The sequence below is a fragment of the Rana temporaria genome, chromosome 3, assembly GCF_905171775.1.
Source record: "Rana temporaria chromosome 3, aRanTem1.1, whole genome shotgun sequence".
NCBI lineage: Eukaryota > Metazoa > Chordata > Amphibia > Anura > Ranidae > Rana > Rana temporaria.
In genome coordinates, this window is record NC_053491.1 from 195,387,380 (window position 1) to 195,407,520 (window position 20,141).

Genomic DNA, 20,141 nt, shown 5'->3' on the forward strand with positions numbered 1-20,141 from the left:
ACAAATGTTTTAATTGGCTACATTGGCTGTGAATCACAACATAGAATTGCCTTTTTGACCCTCAGAATCGTTTATAATGGAATAAATGAGTATGATGTATGCAACGTGAATTTTTAGCCAAATGGTACTTAATGTATTTAATTCTGAAAGCAGAAGCACTCATTTTCAATTATACAATGTTGTACGTTTTATAGGAGGCTCTTGTAGGCATCTCAAAGGTTGTACTGCAAAATTCTAAATTGCTTTTATAAAAATTACATATCTTTTAAGAGTACGGGCTTGTCCACTCTTGTGAGAGAATGCTACGCTACACTGGGAAACTATAAAAATATATATTATGTATGTATGTGTGTGTGTATATATATATATGTGTGTGTATATATATATATATATATATATATATATATATATATATATATATTATATATATATATATATATATATATATATATATATATATATATATTGTTTTTGTTAATCAAGACTTTTCCTTTCCTGAGTAGTTTTCAAGTACCCTTTAACAACTTCAGCCCCGTAAGAATTGGCTGCTCAATGACTAGGCCATTTTTTGCGATTTGGTACTGCGTCGCTTTAACTGACAATTGCACGGTCGTGCGACACTGCACCTAAACAACATTTACGTCTTTTTTTCCCCCCACAAATAGAGCTTTCTTTGGGTGGTATTTGATTATCTCTGTGATTTTTAATTTTTTGCGCTATAAACAAAGAGCATAAATTTAGGGGGAAAAAAACACTATTTTGTACTTTCTGCTATAATAAATATCCCCAATTTTTATTTTATTTTTTAAAAAGCTATTTTTTCCCTTAGTTTAGGCTGATATGTATTCTACATATTTTTGGTAATAAAAATCGCAATTATTGCATATTGAGTGGTTTGCGCAAAAAGCATCTACAAAATAAGAGATAGATTTATGAAATTTTTATTATTTTTTTACTAGTAATGGTGGCCATCTGCGATTTTTATCGGGAAGGCGACACATCGGACACTTTTGACACATTTTTAGGACCATTGGCATTTATACAGCGATCAGTGCTATAAAAATGTCACTTGCAGGAAATGGGTTAACACTAGTGGGCGATCAAGGGTTAAATGTGTTCCCTGACTGTGTTCTAACTGTGGGGGGAGGGGACTGACTAGAGGAAATGACAGATCATGGTTTCTAGCTATTGGGGAACTCACGATCTGTCTCCCCACAGAACAGAACAGGGATTTGTCTTTACACACACGTCCCTGTTCTGCCTCTCTTGCCAGCGTTCGTTCACGGCCGGCAGTCATTGCGACCGCTGGTCATGAGCATCGCCACCCCCCCGCGATGCAGCCTGCTATCCCGCTTAAAGGGACCGACGTACAACTACGACGGTTCATGGGATCTTGCCGACCTATCGCAGTATAATGACGGCGGCTGGTCGGCAAGCAGTCAAGAACCAAGACAAACATGTCTTCCATAGTGTGGTCTGGTAGTGAAAAATGTTCCACAGGTGTGCAGAAATCATCTTCCATAGGCTTCATTCACACAGCCGTAAAAAAAAAACACATAAACAAGAGGTTTTCTTTTTTTTTTTTTTTTTTTTAACATTTGTGAACGTGGCTGCATTGATTGTGGCTGCCATTCAAACGGGTGCATAAACATGCACTGCATTCAGATCCGTAACACAGAATGCAAAAATCTGTGTCGCAGAACATTCTGCATATAAACGCATACATGTGTTTGTAAGCGCTCAAATTATCTCTAAACAAAGAAGGGAAATAACTTATTATGTACGTATATGTGTCTTAACGCATTTAAACATGTACTATATATACAAAAGTATTTTACTGATCATTATGCAGGAATTTTTCTCCTAGTAAACACAGGTGTAATCAGTAAAAAAATGCACGACTGTGAATTAAGTCTTTGTAAATTCATTCTTGTTTGTAACTAAGGTCCTGTTTGGACAGCGTGACATTTGTGGTTGCTTTTTTTGCATTGGATGAGGTACACCACTTTACTGGAGGTACAGCAGTGTCACCCCTCTATTTGAGAGCCTGGTATACAGAACGAGAATATCAGACAAATGATTGTCTCTTTTTTTCACATGCTAGAAAAATAGGTTACTAGCTAATTGGTACAAATATTCTCAGACAGAATACAACATCCCGCAATAATGTTAAGTATTCTTACGTTTCTAAACATGCGTGGCCTTGGTCACTTGATTTTTTTTATGGATGAATAATGTACTGCTTAAACAAAAATTGTTGGTTCTGTACAAGAACATTTTTCTTGTTTTTGTCCCTTAGGATAATTTTGCATCTCGAATCGCGAAAGCTGTGTACTAAAGATCAGATTATTGGACGATTGCAGGCCTCATTCACACTTGGCGGACTCTGACGCTACGGAGTCCGCCTGCTCCCGTCGGCTCAGCGGGAGATCAGTCCGCAGATCTCCGCTGAGCCGACGGATGACAAGCTCCTCTCTGCTCACTGAGTGGGGAGGGGCTTGTCGGGCACCGCTGTGTCCTATGGAGCAATCTAATGAAAACGGATCTTACCCGATCCGCATAGACGGATGGGGACGTGGCCCCCATACGTCTGTTTTCAGCAAGTCGGGTCCGATGTCAGTGGACATGTCTCCGCTGACATCCGACGCTCCATAGGAATGCATGGAGCGGCCGTTCAGGTCCGTGACAGACGAACCCGAATGGCCCATAGTGTGAATGAGGCCTTAGGCATTAGTAGTCAGAATAAAGTTTCCTGATGATTAGTTTGTCTGAGGTTGAGTGGGTTGCCTATAAGTCAGTATTGGGAGCTGTTGGCATATTTTTTTCAGAGTTTCATCCTCTGTTATGATGGGTTGCAAATCTTTGATTATCTTTCTTATACCTTCTAGTGCTGGATTGTATGTGGTTAGTAGAGGTATATGTTTTTTTTTATTTTATTTTTCCCTTTTGTATTGGAGGAGATTTTCTGTTTGGACTGTGTGGATGCTTGTATTGGTGGTTTTGTTCCTATATATAATCTTTTGTATGGAAGGAATCTGCTAGTATTCTTGGGATTTTTATTTCTGTCTTCTGGGTCTGAGCATATTTGATGGCATCTGATGGTCTGGCTATGTATGATGGACTACACTTTTTTTTAGCGCTACACTTTTTGCTGTTTTTATATGTATGATGGGCTGTTTGATGGAACTTTGATATGGCTGCATCTATCAGTGTGTTTCCTGTATATTGAGCTGTGCAACTTGTCATTCCCGATGGATACTGGTGTCTAGGTGGTTGACTTGTTATAACAAAGCAAAACATTCCTGTGGGCGCTATAAACACACTAAGCGTGATAAGTCCAACCTGTTGAGTTAAAAATAGCCGATAACCAGTGCAGCCGCCAACCACTGGAAAAATGGAGAAGACACAACAACAAAAAAGCAGCACTCAATGGAAAGAAGGCATAAAACTTTATAGTCTAATCAATTGACATAGATATTACATAAAATTAGGCACACAATAATGTTGGGCACACAATAATATATATAATATAATGGTAAAAAGTCAATATTGAAATTGTAATAAAATAAAATTAATAATTCAATGGGATGCCACTGAGGAGTCTGTGATGGAAGGGTTAACATCAATCCTGAGTCACCTGAGTTGTCCTGTCACACGTGCATCACAGTAACCTTCAAGAACCAAATAGGGGAAGCAAGTGTTGTGTAGCAGCTCAAAAGTACCTGTTGAGATGGGCAACCTTCCTACTGCAGCAAGATGTTAGGGGGGGCGTAGCCTGAGGGACCCAAAGATGGCGGGGTGATCCCGAAGGTGATGAAAGCCCACACACGCACAGATGCAGGTACTAGCGGGCAAAACCTGCATCAATACCCAATGAACGGAGCCGCGCTTCAGCGAGAGGATCCCTGACGCACGTGCAGCGTCGCCGGGAAGCCGTCCAATGGGGAGCGGGGCGCGTTCCGATGATGTCAACTGAGACTACGATTGGACCAATGGAAGGCACAGATGATGCATTGGTAGCAACGCTAATGTGACCCCCCGGAGATAAGGCGAAGATGAGACTGGTGCAGGGCACGGACAAGGCTCAAACTACAGTGGCAAACAAATAGAGATGGATGATAGCCGTGACTGACATGTTTCGCGTTCACACGCTTTATCTTTTTTGTTGTTGTGACTTGTAATAACAGCCCATTTTTGGGGCTCATTTTACACTTCAATTTCAACACAAAGGGAACGGTTATTTACGAAAGGCAATTCCACTTTGCACTACAAGTGCAAAGTGCACTTGAAATTGCACTCAAAGTACACTTGGAAGTGCAGTCGCTGTAGATCCAAAGGGGGACATGCAAAGTAAAAAAAAATGCATTTTGGCTTGCACATAATTGGATAATAAAATCAGCAGAGCTTCCCCTCATTTCAGATCTACCCCTCGGATCTACAGCGACTGCATTTCCAAGTGTACTTTTTCAGTGCAATTTCAAGTGCACTTTGCACTTGTAGAGCAAAGTGGATTTGCCTTTAGTAAATAACCCCAAAAGTGAATACCACTTCAACATGCTTTTTTAAATGTGTTTTTGATAATTCTGCAATGCTTTGGTGATGCTTCAATGTTGCTTTTTTTTTTAAAAGCTTTAATGAAGCTTGGCAGATGCTCTGTGTGTGTGTTGATCTCTAATACCTCCAAAGCAAAGCTAAAGTTGAATTAAATCCTCTCAAAAGCTGTAGGTGCTTGAAGCAAGCTATGTCATAGACTTCTATGGAGGCTTTAAAAAAAACACTAAAGTGACATGGGGTACATTTTGTAAGCAAACCTAAAGGAAAGCAACGCAAGGTGTAACCAGGACTGTAAGATAACCATTTTATTTAATAACAGGAGCTTTGACTGGCATTCAGAGAGCTTTAAAAAAGCGTGTTCCGAAACCATGTTTTGTAACAAGTGTAAACAAGCCCTTAATTTGATTGAAGAATATAAGGTGTCGATCAAGTAAAATTTTTGTAGGTTTTCTTCCCCTTTTTCCCATACAATGAAAATATAATCAATATAGTGATAGTATCTGTGTCTTTTGCTATTTGTTGTTATGGAATTTGTCCTCCAGGTTATAAATAATTGGGGTGCCATTTTACTACCCATACACTGAAGATAGTTGCCATTATTAGAAGTGAAGTAGTGTGTAAAAATGAATTCAGTGAGCTGTGTAACATCCTCAGCGCTGTAATTGTGGTTTGATGTGGAAACCTGGAGTTCTCATTTAAATCCCCCATTGATGGAATGCTGTGGGTGGCCCTGCAAGCAGCACCTGGCTTGACTAAAGTCTATTTAAAAATGTCTATTTAAAAACTGACCGAGCCAAGTGGGAACATGTCATGTGAAGGGGGACTATGTCCTATCAGAGGTTTTCTCCTGCCTGGCTCAATACAATGGAGCGTCATCCATCCAGGCTGTTTAAGCCTCGTACACATGAAGAGATTATCGTACAAATGGTCGTCTGTTTTTTTTTTTCTCGTATCAAAAATGAAGAGGTTACTAGTAAGATTCTGGTATGAAACCATAAAAATTCGCAAATTATGTAATGTATTTTCAGAAAAAACTGTACTAAGGCCACTTTCACCCTGAGGCGTTGGTGGCGATAAAGCGCCGCTATTTTAAGCGGGGCTTTACCGTCGTTTTCGGCTAGCACGGCGCTTTGCCAGCAGTGCTGCCCATTGATTTCAATGGGCGGGGGCGCTGTAGGAGCAGTGTATACGCTGCTCCTACAGCGCCTCAAAGATGCGGCTAGCAGGACTTTTTTTGCCATTCTGCCAGCGCACCGCTCCAGTGTGAAAGGAGAGGCTCTTACAAGGCGCTATTTTTTGGGGTATAGCGCCTGGAAAATGAATCGGTGTGAAAGCAGCCTTAGACAAAAATTGTATGAGAACATTTTTTCATGCGAAAGCTGTGTACTAATGATCAGATTCTCGTACAAACGCTTCCAAAGTATTTTTGTAAGATATATCATGTGCTTTAAGCCACACGATGAGATTATCGGACAATGATCGTCTTTTTTTACATGCTAGTCTCATATTGTAAATGAAGAGGTTACTTAAAAGAGAAGTATGTTTTTTTGTTTTTTCTAGTTTCATACTTACCTAGGTGGGATGCTGCAGCTGTCCCCCGGTGCCTCTACACAGAGAACCGAGCGATCGAACATTGCAGATGGCTCGGTTCTCACAGCTCCCTTAGCAGAGAGCGGCTACCTGTCAGTCAGCAGCTCTCCACTCTGCTGAAAACTAATTACAGGAGTGTGGGAAACAAATTGCACTCCTGTGATCCATAGGAGAAGCCCAGCCAAACAAGCTCAGGCTGGACTTTTCCTTTAAGTTATGAAAATTGTTGTATGACAGAATAGAACTTCAGAAGTGATGTAATAAATGGTATTCTTTCTTTTGTTTCCGATCATGCGTAGTCTTGCTCTTTCGATTTTTTTTTTTTTTTCAATTTTTGGACTTCAGGCCCATACACACAATCTGAAAATCAGATGAAAAATACAGATTTCGAAGTGATTTACGATAATCTCATCGTTGGTACATAAGAGCCAATCATCACGGCTCAGCCAATATCCAATGGGACAAGCATGATAATTTTCCTCATATGATACCAGATCGTATGATTTTTGTTTAATCAGTGGCGGCTGGTGCTAAAAAAATTTGGGGGTGGTGCAGATAAACTGAAAATAATATAAAAAAAAATCACCAAACGCTGCCACTGTGCCATCAAATGCTGCCAGTGTGCCTCAAGTGTTGCCACAGTGCCCCAGACATTGCCCCCCCCCCCCGCCGGCCTCAGGTCGGCAGCATGGACGGCGGCAGGCGGCGTCCTCCATTTCTTCCTCGATGAGGAAGACTCTTCTCCCGCCCTCTCCTCCTTCCAAGCCTGCCGCTTCAGCCAATCAGGTGACCTGTAACCACACCCGGTGAACCTGATTGGCCGAGAGACGGGTCGGCGTTAGGGAAGCGATTCCCTAAGGCCCCTTTCAGACTGGGGCGGGAGCTGCGGTGGCGGTATAAAGCCGCTAAAAATAGTGGCGCTATACCGCCGGGATTGCCGCGGGAATCAGCCGCTAGCGGTATGGTATTAACCCCCGCTAGCGGCCGATAAAGGGTCAATACCGCCCGCAATGCAACTCTGTAGAGGCGCATTGCGGGCGGTATAGCCGCGGTTTCCCATTGTTTTCAATGGGAAGGAGCGGTATACATGCCGCTCCTCTCACTGCTCCAAAGATGCTGCTGACAGGAGATTTTTTTCTCCCCCGCCAGCGCATCGCCTCAGTGTGAAAGCCCTCTGGCTTTCACATTGAGTCTGCAGTGAAGGAGTTTTTCAGGCGGGATAGCAGCGCTATTTTTAGCGCTGTACCGCCTGAAAAACTCCTCAATGTGAAAGGGGCCTAAGGGCTCTTTCACACGGGGTGGACCGTTTCTGGGTCCGCTCCGTGTGTCTCCGTCGGCTCAGCGGGGATCCCCGCTGAGCTGTCGGCGGATAGGGCGGTCCCCGGACACAGTGCAGAGACCGCCCTGTCTCAGCTCCGCCCTATGGGGAACCGGATGCAGACGGACCGTCTGTCCGTCTGCATCTGTTCCGTTTCGCCGGACGGAAGAAAAATAGGGTTTTCTTCCGTCCGAAAACCGGATCCCGACGGACGCGGACGCTAGCGGATGCTCCATCCGCTAACGGACGCGATCCCATAGGGATGTATTACAAGTCCGTTAACGGACAGGCGGAGCGGACGTCTGAAAGGGGCCTAACACAGCACTGTTTAACCAGGGAATGCACAGCCGCTGCGCCCTCTGGTTCACCATTTGGAAGCCGATTAGAGCCCACAGGCTCTAATCAGGAAGCCTAATAGAGCCTCTCGCTCTAATCAGGCACTTCCAAAGCACACCCACCGCTGTTATTTCAGATACCTGGCGCTCAACAGGGGGCCGTATGACTGAATAGTGGGCGGCTGCGGCGACGATACATAGATTCATGCAGTGCATGAAGCTATGTATTTTTGATTGATGGGTGCAGGAGAGAGGGGGCGGCGCTCCTGCGCCCACTATGGACGGACCGCCAGTGAGTACAGTTGTTGTTCGAAAATACAATACAACACATTATTCTGAACTTCTATTCTTTTGCGAGAATTTGTTACTTCAGTAAATGCTTCATTTTGCATATGAGACTAAAAAGACGGATGATCTGTCGTCCAATCTTTTGATCGTGTGTACGGGCCATAATACTGTACTGATTACACGAAAATCGTATGTGTTGGTATTGTTTGAGAAAATGATATGTTCGGATAATTTTGCATGAACTGTTGTGATTGGCTGGCGAAAGCTGTGTACTAACGATCAGATTATTGGATGATCGCTTCACAATCAGTATTTTTTACCCGATTTTTCTGATCGGCCAGCCCTTCTCACACCTGTTGTAGGCCTTTGCTGAGAACACATCCCCAGCCCTGCAGTGTAGTACAGGAGATGAGAGCCACAGTGTATGGGGAGGATCCTGAAGATTCGTGTGCCTGGCTGCCGTGTGCTCAGCCAGTGTTACCTGTGAGAAGGCTAATGCGGTGTAGTGGTATTATTGTCCTGTGTGGGATGCACCATGAGCAGCTTCTTGTGTAGTCAGGAAGGGGGGATCTCGCCGTGACTTCTTCTCCTCGGTCCCCCCTACAAGAGACCGTGTGACCTGACTGTGCAGCGCAATGGTTCAGCCCTGGCAGTAAGGCGTGTCCCTCCAATGATGGAGAGGTAGGAAGGAGGAGATGTCAATGCAGGGATCCCTCTCACTCTATACACACATACACCGCCTGAGACACACAACTTTCCTACACTCCGCTCCTCTAGGGGCCCCCCCACATCAGAGCCAAGGAAACCATGAGCCTGGTGTCCCCGGGGAGGTGAGTGCCATGTGTATGGTGACAGCATAGAGATCACACACACACCGCCCTGCCAGCCGCCTCTCGTCTCATCATGGAAAGGTTCCTGGGCTTTGTACGGCAGATCCGGAGATCCAGGAGGAGGAAAGGCAAAAAGTACCGACCAGAGGAGGATTACCATGAGGGCTACGAGGACGTCTATTACTATGCATCCGAGCATTTCAGGAGTAAGTCATCACCTGTCTGTCACTCATTGTATGTAACCATCACACCTGGATGAGAAATTCCCTCCTCTGTCATAGGAGATCCACCCCCTGGAGATCATGCATGTGCATTACTACAGGACCAATGCTGCAGTAACCCATAGCAACCCATCACAATACATGGCCTTGCTAGCAACATCCATACTGATTGGTTGCTATGTGTCCTGCACTCAGCTTCCTCAACCTAAACCCAAAATTCCAGTAAAAAATGTATCTATTGGTTTTGATATATAATATAATATGTGTGTGTGTGTGTGTGTGTGTGTGTGTGTGTATATATATATATATAGATATAGATATAGATATAGATATAGATATATATATATATATATATATATATATATATATATATATATATATATATATATATAATATAGTGTGTGTGTGTGTAATATATATATAAAAGCAGCAAAGACCCTAAATGTGTATTAACGCATGGTAACAAATATAAGCCTTGAACAGTCTTCTATGTGCTGTATGCAAAGTTTATTTTTATTTTTTTATTGGTTGATGCTAGTTGCAGTTTCTTTCTGTTGCGTTGTATAAAATTGCATTTGCACTTGAGTTGCCTTCCACTATGTTCTAGTACAAACACATTATTCCTACGCTGTTTTATGGCTGGGGCTCCAGCCTGTGCAACCTTTTTATGTACAATGACATTCATATATTTTTGACTTTCTTATAATAAAACTGATTTAAAGTAAAAATTCCATATGCAATTCTAGACCTGTCAATGTTTATATAACAATAATAATAAAATAAATATATATATCTCTATCATTCCAGACACACTGACAGGTTCATTGGCTCCGGTCTAGATTGGCTGTACTGTGTGTATGTGAGTTAGGGACCTTAGTGCGCTCCTTGAGGACATGGATATATAAAGCTCGGCGGCGTACACTGTCAGCTCTGTATTATATAGATAAAATGTAACACAAAAAAATAGATTTTTGTATTGGTATCCCCTTGGACATGTCAGTTTTGTTATGGAGTATCTGGATTTGTTGTGCTAGAATATTAAGGTGGCTCATCTTGGTGCTCTGCTTGTTTTGTGTGACTGTCACTTCTATGTTCTTTCAGCCAGTCTCATGCTTGTCCCTTTAGTTTACGAATAGCCAGATCTGCCTGAGGAGACAATGACAAGAAAACTACAGGCCATGCAGAATTCACAGGAACTTGGTGTGTCACATAATATTATATGCAGAGCCATGATGGGAATTTTTGCTGTACACTGTTGGACCCCTTTAACACTGGGGCGTTATTCAGGCGCTTTGGTGTTAAAAAAAAGTTACTGTAAATCGCCTGAAAGAAGCCTCATCTGCAATCCCAATGTGAAAGCCTAAGTGCTTTCAGAGCCCTTTCACACTGCTAGCGCCCGAAAAACGCTGGTAAAGCTCCGCCAAGACCCCTTTCACACTGGGGGGTGTTTTTCAGGTGCTTTAGTGTAAAAAGCCTTCGGCTTTCACATTGGGATTGCAGATGCAGCTTCTTTCAGGCGCTTTTTTTAACGCTAAAGCGCCTGAAAAATGCCCCAGTGTGAAAGGGGTCTTAGATTTAAAAAAAATTGCAGTTTGATTGCTATCACCTATGAAATGTGTTTTATGAGCAAAGAAAAATAAATGGAAGTTTTACAGTAGCACATAATAATGTTAATACGCAATCACAGGCATTGGCAAATGGTTTGGCAGTGTGCTTAGGATGGTCTTGAAAGCTGCAGTGTTTTTATTATAATGGTCTTGACATAGTTTGTTCCCACAACTTCCATAGTAATCTGCAAGTGATTGTGGCTGTTGGCTTTACTGCATATTTACCTATGGGAGGGAGGTCCATTGGATGCTGGTGGTGGGCACTGCTATTAAGGGAGTCTGATTGCTCTTTGGCAATATCTTGTATAATGTATATAGGTGCAGAGGATGGCATCATACTGCTGCACATAGTAGAAAACTTTGTGCTGGTTGTGCCCTTCCTTAAAACTTACCCCCCCCCATCTTCCATTGGGTAAAATAACTGACTTTTTTTGGTGTGGGAGTATTTTTTTTTTATTCGGCCCCTCCCCCTTCTCATTCCTGTCTAGGCAATAATGGTGTGCCCCCTGCAGCCTACTTGGATATCTACATTATATATTCCAGAAAGCATTGGCTTCCACACACTGCAGCTAGAGGAAGGCAGGCTGGGCACACTTTAGCAGGGGGCTGGTGCCATAAATCAGGGAGAGACAGCTGGAACCAGTGTCGGGCAGCTGATTGGCTAATCACAGCAGGACAGACTGCATTCCTTAAAGTGGATGTAAACCCTCACACATACCCAGTGAAGTGAACAGCCTCCGATGATACACAGAGATAAAACAAATCTCCCTACAAAAGTTTTACTTGTATATCTGCTGTCTTCAGCTTGCTAAATTCTTTCGAAAGTGCACATTGGGTTAGAAATGTTCTCTTCCTGTTCAGCACTGGGAATGAAGTCTTGGCATACAGCTGATTGTAGGAAAGGAACCCACCTCCCTCCACATAGGCAAAGGAAGTAAGGAATGTGCAGAGCCGTGCTGTGAATAGACCAGCTCTCTGCTAATCTATAGCACCCACTACGACACAAATTTCAGTCTGATTTTACCTCGGTTGTTGGAGACCTTGTCAGAAGTTATGCTGATAGAAAGAACGGAGCAGCAGACAGACACAGGACTAAGGCCCCTTTAACACTGGGGCGTGAGGTGCGGTGGCAGTAAAGCGCTGCTATTTTTAATGGCAATTTACCGTCGGTATTCGGCGACTAGCGGTGCGATTTTTAACCTCCGCTAGCAGCCGAAAAAAAAAGTTACTAGGGCTGCAACTAACGATTTTTTTCATAATCGATTAGTTGGCCGATTTATTGTTTCGATTAATCGGTTAATAACCTTAGAAAAAATAATTTTGCAGCGATTTGCATTTTTTATGGCCAATTTGTTGTTTGGCAGATTAAAAAACACAAATTGCCTCAAAAATGCATTACATGCTTTTCTGTAGCTTCTTTGTTGAAGTATATTGAACCAAAAAAAAAACAAAATAGCACCATTTTGCTTTAAAAAAATAAAATAAAATAAAAACTTGCCCTTTCCAAATACACAGCAGCTGAAAAAATCATGCATGTGAATGTGTCCCATAGGAAACCATATAAATGAACTGAATTGTAGTGCTTTTCTGTAAAAAAAACACCTGAAAACAGAGGTGTGACCCAGGCCTGAGATGTTTAGTAACATAATGGGGTTAAAAAAAAAACTAACATTAGTACAAAGAGCAAATTGCTACTGTAAGGGGTTCATTTTTTACTGTGAAAGTAATATTTACAGTAGTAATTTGCTCTTTTTGTACTAAAAAGGGCCAATTTTTTTTTTTTTAACCACATTATGTTACTGGCCGATTAATCGATTATGAAAATGGTAATCGATTAATTTCATAATCGATTAGTTGTCGATTAATCGATTAGTTGTTTCAGCCCTAGTTAATACCACCGGCAATGTGCCTCTGCAGAGGCGCATTGCAGGCGGTATAGCTGCGGTTACCCATTGCTTTCAATGGGAAGAAGCGGTGGAGGAGCGGTAAACGCACCGCTCCTTCACCGCTCCAAAGATGCGGCTAGAAGGACTTTTAAAGCGGTCTTGCTAGCGCACCGCTACAGTGTGAAAGCCCTCTGGCTTTCACACTGGAGAAACGGCAGCCGCTGTTTCAGGTCGGTTTGCAGGCGCTATTTTTAGCGCAATAGCGCCTGCAAACCGCCTCAGTGTGAAAGGGGTCTTGGGGCTTTGGAGAGAGAGATGAGAAAACACTACAGATATATGTGCTTGGGTCACATTTCATGAATCGGGTTTACATCCACTTGTGAGTTCAGGGTAAAAGATAACGTCATGCAGTTTTAAGCCAAAAACCAAAAGTATAAGGTCCATTTCACACGGGAGCTCCACTGATCCCCGCTGAGCAGGCGGATGACAGGTCCATGTCCACTCCGCTGTGCAGAGCGAATACGGACAAAGTCCTGCTCTCATTTATGGGAAAATCAGATGCAAACATCCGATCTGCCGGACGGGTGGAAAATAGGGCGACCATCCATCTGTTTTTGGTGGACAGGATCAGATGGCGGCAGGTGTCAGTGGGCATGTGTCCGCTGACATCTGCTGCTCCATAGAAGAGACTGAAGGGTCCAATCGGGTCCGCCTGAAAAACTGACAGGCGGACCTGATCAGACAGCCCGTGTCAAGGGCCCTAATATTTTGCAGCTTATTAGTCCTTGGGTATGGTGGCTGCATTAGTTTTCTTTTTTTTTTTTTTTTGCTTTTTTTACCTGGGGATCTGGCATTTAACAAACCTCCTGTGTTATGGTGCCTACAGTCTAGATGAGCCTGCATTCACATCTGCGCATTCCAGGAACAAAAAACACGCATTATGCTTGCAGTGCCATTAATTGGTAATGTCACCCCAAATGCTGCAAACAGCTGCACTTTAAACACTTGTGGTAAAAAAACATGCACTGCACAACACTTGAAAAGATGTAGGAGCTTCTTTGGCATGTTTGTCAATGCATACAACAGCACATTTAAGTAAACAAGCATGTTTTCACCCAACGCACACATGTGAATGGAGCCTGTAGGAGCGCAGAGACTCCTTTTGGACAGCAACATTGTCAGTCTGGAAAGGAAGCCTCTGCTGAGAAACATGTGTTCGCTGCCATAGCTGACCACCTATTGAGAAAATGCTAGTGCCTTAGTTGTCATGATGATCCAATAGCTTCAGAGCTTTGTCACTGACCACACAACAAGCATGCAGGTCACTTGCTTGTTCCAAGTCTGTTACTTAAAGTACCGAAATCTAACAGGACGGACTTCTAGAATGAGAAGGCATATGCTGCCTACATATTCTCATGGCATAGATTAAAGTTTAGCTATACTTTTATATTAGCAGCCACCCTCAGCTATACCATGCTACCCCTTTGTACATCAGACGAGTGGGTGATAAAGTGCGGGAACTGCGACCTGTGCTGGGTATGGCAGCATTCCTGTCCTCTTCTGAACCAGTGGGGCTACAGGGTCCTGCACATGCACAGCCTATTCTCCTTGGCATAATAGAATGGCTATCTTCCTGTAGATTTGACCCATTCGGGTCTGTGGGGAGAAGCCACTTATTGGCAATATTGTGCAAGGAAGCGTAAGTAGTATTGGAAGGAGGAGGGAGCTGTTAGGTCTTTGTTAATTAAAGGTGTAGCTATTCTTTAATTTCAGAACAAAGTGATTGATGGGTCCTGTAATGCCTAGAGAATCCCCTATGGTAAAGTATGTCTGAAACCATCTGTAGCAAGATTAGCATTTCACCTAATGGGGTCCCCAATTCATCCATTTTTTATTAAATTTTTTTCAAATAAGTGATCACCCTGTGCTGTAGTGGTTGAAGTTGAGCGCAAGCTAAGGTATCTTTCTCCCTGTTCCTGGCCTTAATCATGGCTGCTGTGTAGCTGAGCAAACAGGCTCGGCTGGCAGTCAGAAAAGGTAGCCATAGACCAGTCGGCTGAAAGTGGAGGTCTATAAAAGATCTGAGGGCTACACAGGCAAGGAAAATGTACAAACGCCAAGTCCATTGCAGAGCAATCGGTGTACTCTTCTCCTTTCCCTGCCTTTTTCTATGTTGATCAAATGATTGCAGAGGGGGGTGCTTAGAGGGGAAAGTTCTGTTTGAAATGCAGCCCTTAGAGACTGAACAGGTAGGCTGGTCATTAACACGAGCCAGCATCAAAGGGCTTGTGTTCCCATTTCCCCTGCTTGCAGCAGTTTTATAGCTAGTTCAAAGGGCAGGTCGGTATATTAATATTGACTGAGAAGGAGCACTTCACTAATTAAAGTGGTAGCACAGTGTCCAAAAAAAAGAAACCCCCCCCCCCCCTTTGCAAGTTGATATCATGTATTAGTATGCATCGCCCCTTGACCTCTGTAAAGTTTTCCCCTCCATGTCCAGGCCATTTTATTGCGATACAGCCATGCGTTACTTTAACTGACCATTGCATGATCATGCAATGCTGTACCCAAATAAAATGTCATCCCCCCCCCCCCCCACAAATAGAGCTTTCTTTGGTATTTGATCATCACTGCGTTTTTTTTTTTTTTTATTTTGCGTTGTACAAAAAAATTTGATAAAAAAATTATATTTTTTTACTTTTGCTATAAAACATATCCAAATATATAAAAAAAATATGTCTTCATAAATTTAGGCCAATCTGTATTCTGCTACATGTTTTTGTTGCGAAAAAATAAATAAAAAATAGAGTTGCCCCGCCAGCCAGCCCAGGGTTGCCGTCTAAATGTTAGTGGATTACTGTACACTACAGTACTATAAACTTCACTCCCTGTACCCCCCAGAAATGGAAGAGGGTATTGCTTTAAGTCCATTTTTGTTTTGCATACATGCTCTGCTCCAATATGTACTTCAAAGTGGGGTATACCTGTATTTCTTGAGCTATCTATCTATCTATCTATCTATCTATCTATCTATCTATCTATCTATCTATCTATCTATCTATCTATCTATCTATCTATCTCAGCATCACGTCCAAACGGCTAAAGATATTAACATGAAACTTGGCACACGTTACTTATATGTCAGCAACAAACATAGGATAGGTGGTTTAACCCTTACCCCCCCCCCATTTGCCATGGTCGGGGTTTTCCTTTAAAGTCCCATTCAACTCTATGGGAAATACATGTTACTTCATAACTTCCAAACGGCTGTAGATATTTCGATAACACTTGGTCACATGTTACTTATATGTCCACTTAAACTATAGGATAGTTATTTATCCCTTAACTACCCCCATTTGTGAGGGTCGGGGTTTTTGTTTAAAGTCCCATGCAAATCAATGGGAAATGTATGTTCCCACATAACTTCTGTACGCCTGGAGATATTTCAATAATACCTGGTACACATATTGCTTATATGCCAAATAAAAATATATGACAGTTAAATTAACCCTTACCTACACCCTTATATAAAAGATGGGTATATTTATATTACTATGATTTTCCTCCCCAAAAGGTTAAGATAGGAAGACCGGGCAACGCCGGGTATTCAGCTAGTGTGTGTGTATATATATGTGTGTATATATATATATATATGTATATATATATATATATATATATATATATATATATATATATATATATATATATATATATATATATATATATATATATATATATATATACAATTTATTTATTAGTAATGGCGGTGGTCAGCGACTTATAGCGGGACTGCGTTATTGTGGTGGACAATCGGACTCTGACGCTTTGCAAGGACCAATTGACACTAATACATCAGCGCTAAAAAATATGCACCGTCGCTGTACTAATGACATTGACTGGGGAGGGGTTAAACATTCAGGGTGATAAAAGAGTTAACTATGTCCCTAGCCAGTGTTTTTTGTGTACTGTATGTGCTGCTTTTACTAGCAATCGGATCCCTATCAGAACTGAGATCTGTATTGTTTACATAGGCAGATCCCGGTGCTGTGTGTTTTACGGACGATCGGCGCGTCCCGGTGCTGTTGACATCACTGGCTGCAGAAGTAGTGAATTTCTCCTTAATGGTGGTCTGTAAAATAGAAAAAAACAAATGTATTTCAGATGTCAAAATATTTGGGGTCCTTCTGGAGCATTTTAGCTGTTTTAGTCTATGTAATCGGTCAATATAATTTCTCTCGTGCTCTTTTTGCCAGTATTTCTTTAATACATTGTGTAACTATTCCCATTTTGGAATTACAGCTCAAATGGTTACAGTACGCAAATAGGTTGAGTCCTTACCGATGTTGGGTATCTGATGATTACAACAGCAAGCACTTATCTTAATAATAGAAGTCAGTAGGATGGAGGACAGGATGGAGTTGCTAATCATAGGCAACTACGGTTTTTCTGGGCATGTGAATATTTTCATTTTAATTTCATTTAAGTGCAACATACTTATGTTGCGCTTAAATGAAATGAACACTAAATGAAATAATATAAACAAGTGAGTCCAAGAGTCACAAACGTGACACAATAGTGAAAAGTCAACAGGAATTCACCACACAGACCTATTGCAGAAGCACATCGGTCACATGGTCCAATAAACAGGAAGTGCTGACACCATGGCTCCCTCCCAACAATATCAACCACTACCTGTGCAAGATTAATCAAACCGCACTGGCAAAAGGTGGAGCCGTGCCCGTAACAATACAATATAAAAGCAAAAGCACATTACAATAAAAATGCAGAAAAATAAAAACGATGACTAAAATGAAACTGAATATAAAAATAATTAAAAAATATTACGAATTATCCAAAACACTGTTGACGTCCCAATCAACATTTAACTCATGTGGAACATAACTCTTGAAGAAAAAGTCACTTGGTTTCCTTTGTAAACTCCCTGACTTTAAGGCTGCCCCTCGAATGGGAAGTGCCCATGCCCATAAATTTTTCAGCTGGATGTCTACCATGTGTTACAACGTAGTGTCTGGATACACTGTGGTTTTTAGATCCTTTTACGAATATTTGCTATATGTTCATTTTATTTTATGTTCAGTGCCTGGGTGTTCCGATCCACATATTGCAGACCACACGGGCACTGAAGCCAATATACCAAGTGGGTAGTTTTGCAAGTGGTAAGAGACCCAATTGTGTACTTCATGGATGTCACTCCAGAGGAGAATTGTAAAATTTTTATTTTTTTACTCTGTGTAGTTTGGGCTTTAAAGTGAAACTACACTGCATCTGAGCACCACAAACCAAAAATGCTATTTAATGTATTTTTAGTTTTCACTAGCGATCTCCCCTATTCACCCATGTCTCCATGCTTTATTTTGGTGAGAAATCACTTTGAAAAACTAACCCGATTTTATTTTTTATTTTTTTTCTGCCCTTGGCCAACTTGAGTAAAGGCATGATTTATGTAGCATTTACTTCTGGAATCTACCTGCCCTTGGCTCAGGCTTTCCGCAAGAAGGGTGCTGAGAAAACCCCTTCTGGTGACTCTTGGGATGAATTGCATAATTTGCTTAGGCCTGGAAATCGGGAAGTAACTGAAGAAATGTTTTTTTTTTGTTTTTTTTTTAAACAAGTAAATAAGATGTACAGTAAAACCTTGGTTTGCGAGCATAATTCGTTCTAGAAACATGCTTGTAATCCAAAGCACTTGTATATCAAAGCATTTTTTTTACAGGGTATAAAAGAGGAGAGGCACCTCTAAGTGTAGCAATAAGTTGCTAAATGTTGTACCTTCATTAAATGTAACCATATTGCTACACTTAGAGGCTCCTCTCTTCTCTTTTAAACTCAGTTGTGACATGACGCTACTCTTATATCAAGACATCGCTTGTATATCAAGGCAAAATTTCTTAAAGAATTTTGCTCATCTTGCGTAACGCTCAAGCCAAGTTACTCTCAAACCAAGGTTTTACTGTACTTTTCTTTTCTTACTTATGCTATCTATCAGAATAAGGATAACAAAATTCAATGTTGATTGAGAGAGTGAACTTCCGCTTTGAACTCCACCTGATTTGTAAATTTGTTGCTAGTATGATATGAAATTTGTTTTGTTTATATTTAGTAACCTAAATATATAGGGCCAGAAAAGATGAATACATTTTTAGATTGTTAGAGGGGAAAAGCGTTTCCAGGAATATATTGCAACACAGGGAATTTCAAGATATGCAAACGGGATACCTGGTGGGAATTGAACTCGGGACTCCAGCAATTGAGGCAGGAATGCTAACCAATGTTTTGTGCATTGATTTTAGGAGCAGTATTCTAACCATCCTTACCTTTCACATTTTAGCAGAGAGCTGTGGGTGTCTTGATTTAATTTGTCATAGCTGCATGTAATAAATTGATGGAGGTAACTTGCAGATCTCTTGCTTCACCAGGCTACTGTGATTAATCCAAGGTAAAATCTCTAGAGGAATTATTTAAAGCATTCAGACTAAAGTGACTGACTTGATTGCATCATCTGTGAAAAACAAAGTAAAAGGTGCTCTATATTTTGTACACATGGCATTTGAGCAATATTTTTCATGCATACAAAGTTACTGTATAAATGGCCTATGTTGGCCAACACTATGGCTCAGCGAGTTGCTACGATCAAGGTCGCCTCTGCAGAAGGATTGCCAATCCACAATATTGACACCACATACATAAAGAATGCTTTTGTAATGATTACACAGTCACTATTGATATTTACATGTTGGACCGGAGTTGGTCACGGAGTCTGGTCTTGTGTAGGTGGGGCTTGTTCCTTGTGTACGTGTGTGGCTTTAAGAGTTATTTTTGTGGCAATATGTTTCCCATCAGGTGTGCTTTCAGGATAAGTATTGTGGAGTCTACTGTACTTTACACAATGGCACTGATCGTTGCACAGTACATTAATGGACAGTGGCCAACCCCCACCCCCGGCGCTCGCCCCCGAAATAGGGCTTATAGTGGGGAATGATCCCTAATTAAAATCCATGTGTCTGGCACCCTGCATGGAGATTAGGGGGGTGGCCCCCCTGCATCCCTAATGGACATGCCATTGTTAATGGACATGGGGGGGCAGAGCCAGCATGGTTTGGTTCTCTATCAGGTCTGCTCTGAGTCATTCAGTTTAATTTGAGCCCATAATATACACTTTATCGATAGTGTTTAATCGGCAGCACAGGCACCACTGGCTACAAATTGTTAATATTCACATGTCTGCCCAGCCAAGGGGCAGCCAATAGAGTAAATGTATGCATTTGTATAATGTAAATGATGCAATATACTCCTCCTGAAACGTGTTTGTTTTTGTATTTTTTATTAACATCCCTGAACTCCACTCTAAGAGCCGGTTCACACTAGGGCGACACGACTTCCAGGGCGACTTTCAGAGGCGACTCCGACACGTCTTGAGCATGAACCACAGGGCGATCTGGGGCGATTTACAACACGACTTGAAGTCGTCTCCAGGACAGGAGACTTTCCAGT

The 20,141-nt window shown here is 41.8% G+C and overlaps 1 protein-coding gene across 13 annotated transcripts in view; it reads left to right on the plus strand.

The window, feature by feature from the left end:
- GRIP1 (glutamate receptor interacting protein 1) overlaps positions 1-20,141 on the plus strand; it is a 713,137-nt gene that overhangs the window by 233,068 nt on the left and 459,928 nt on the right. For 4 of the 13 annotated variants that reach the window (XM_040344052.1, XM_040344051.1, XM_040344053.1 and 1 more), the window contains exon 1: positions 8,712-9,121. The exons of 1 other annotated variant lie outside the window; for it this stretch is intronic. In XM_040344052.1, the coding sequence (XP_040199986.1) occupies positions 8,989-9,121 (133 nt within the window). In that variant the 5' untranslated portion in view covers positions 8,712-8,988. Of the gene's footprint in view, positions 1-8,707; positions 9,122-20,141 lie in introns of those variants that run through there. 8 more of the 13 variants (XM_040344049.1, XM_040344050.1, XM_040344061.1 and 5 more) reach the window with 6 other exon arrangements.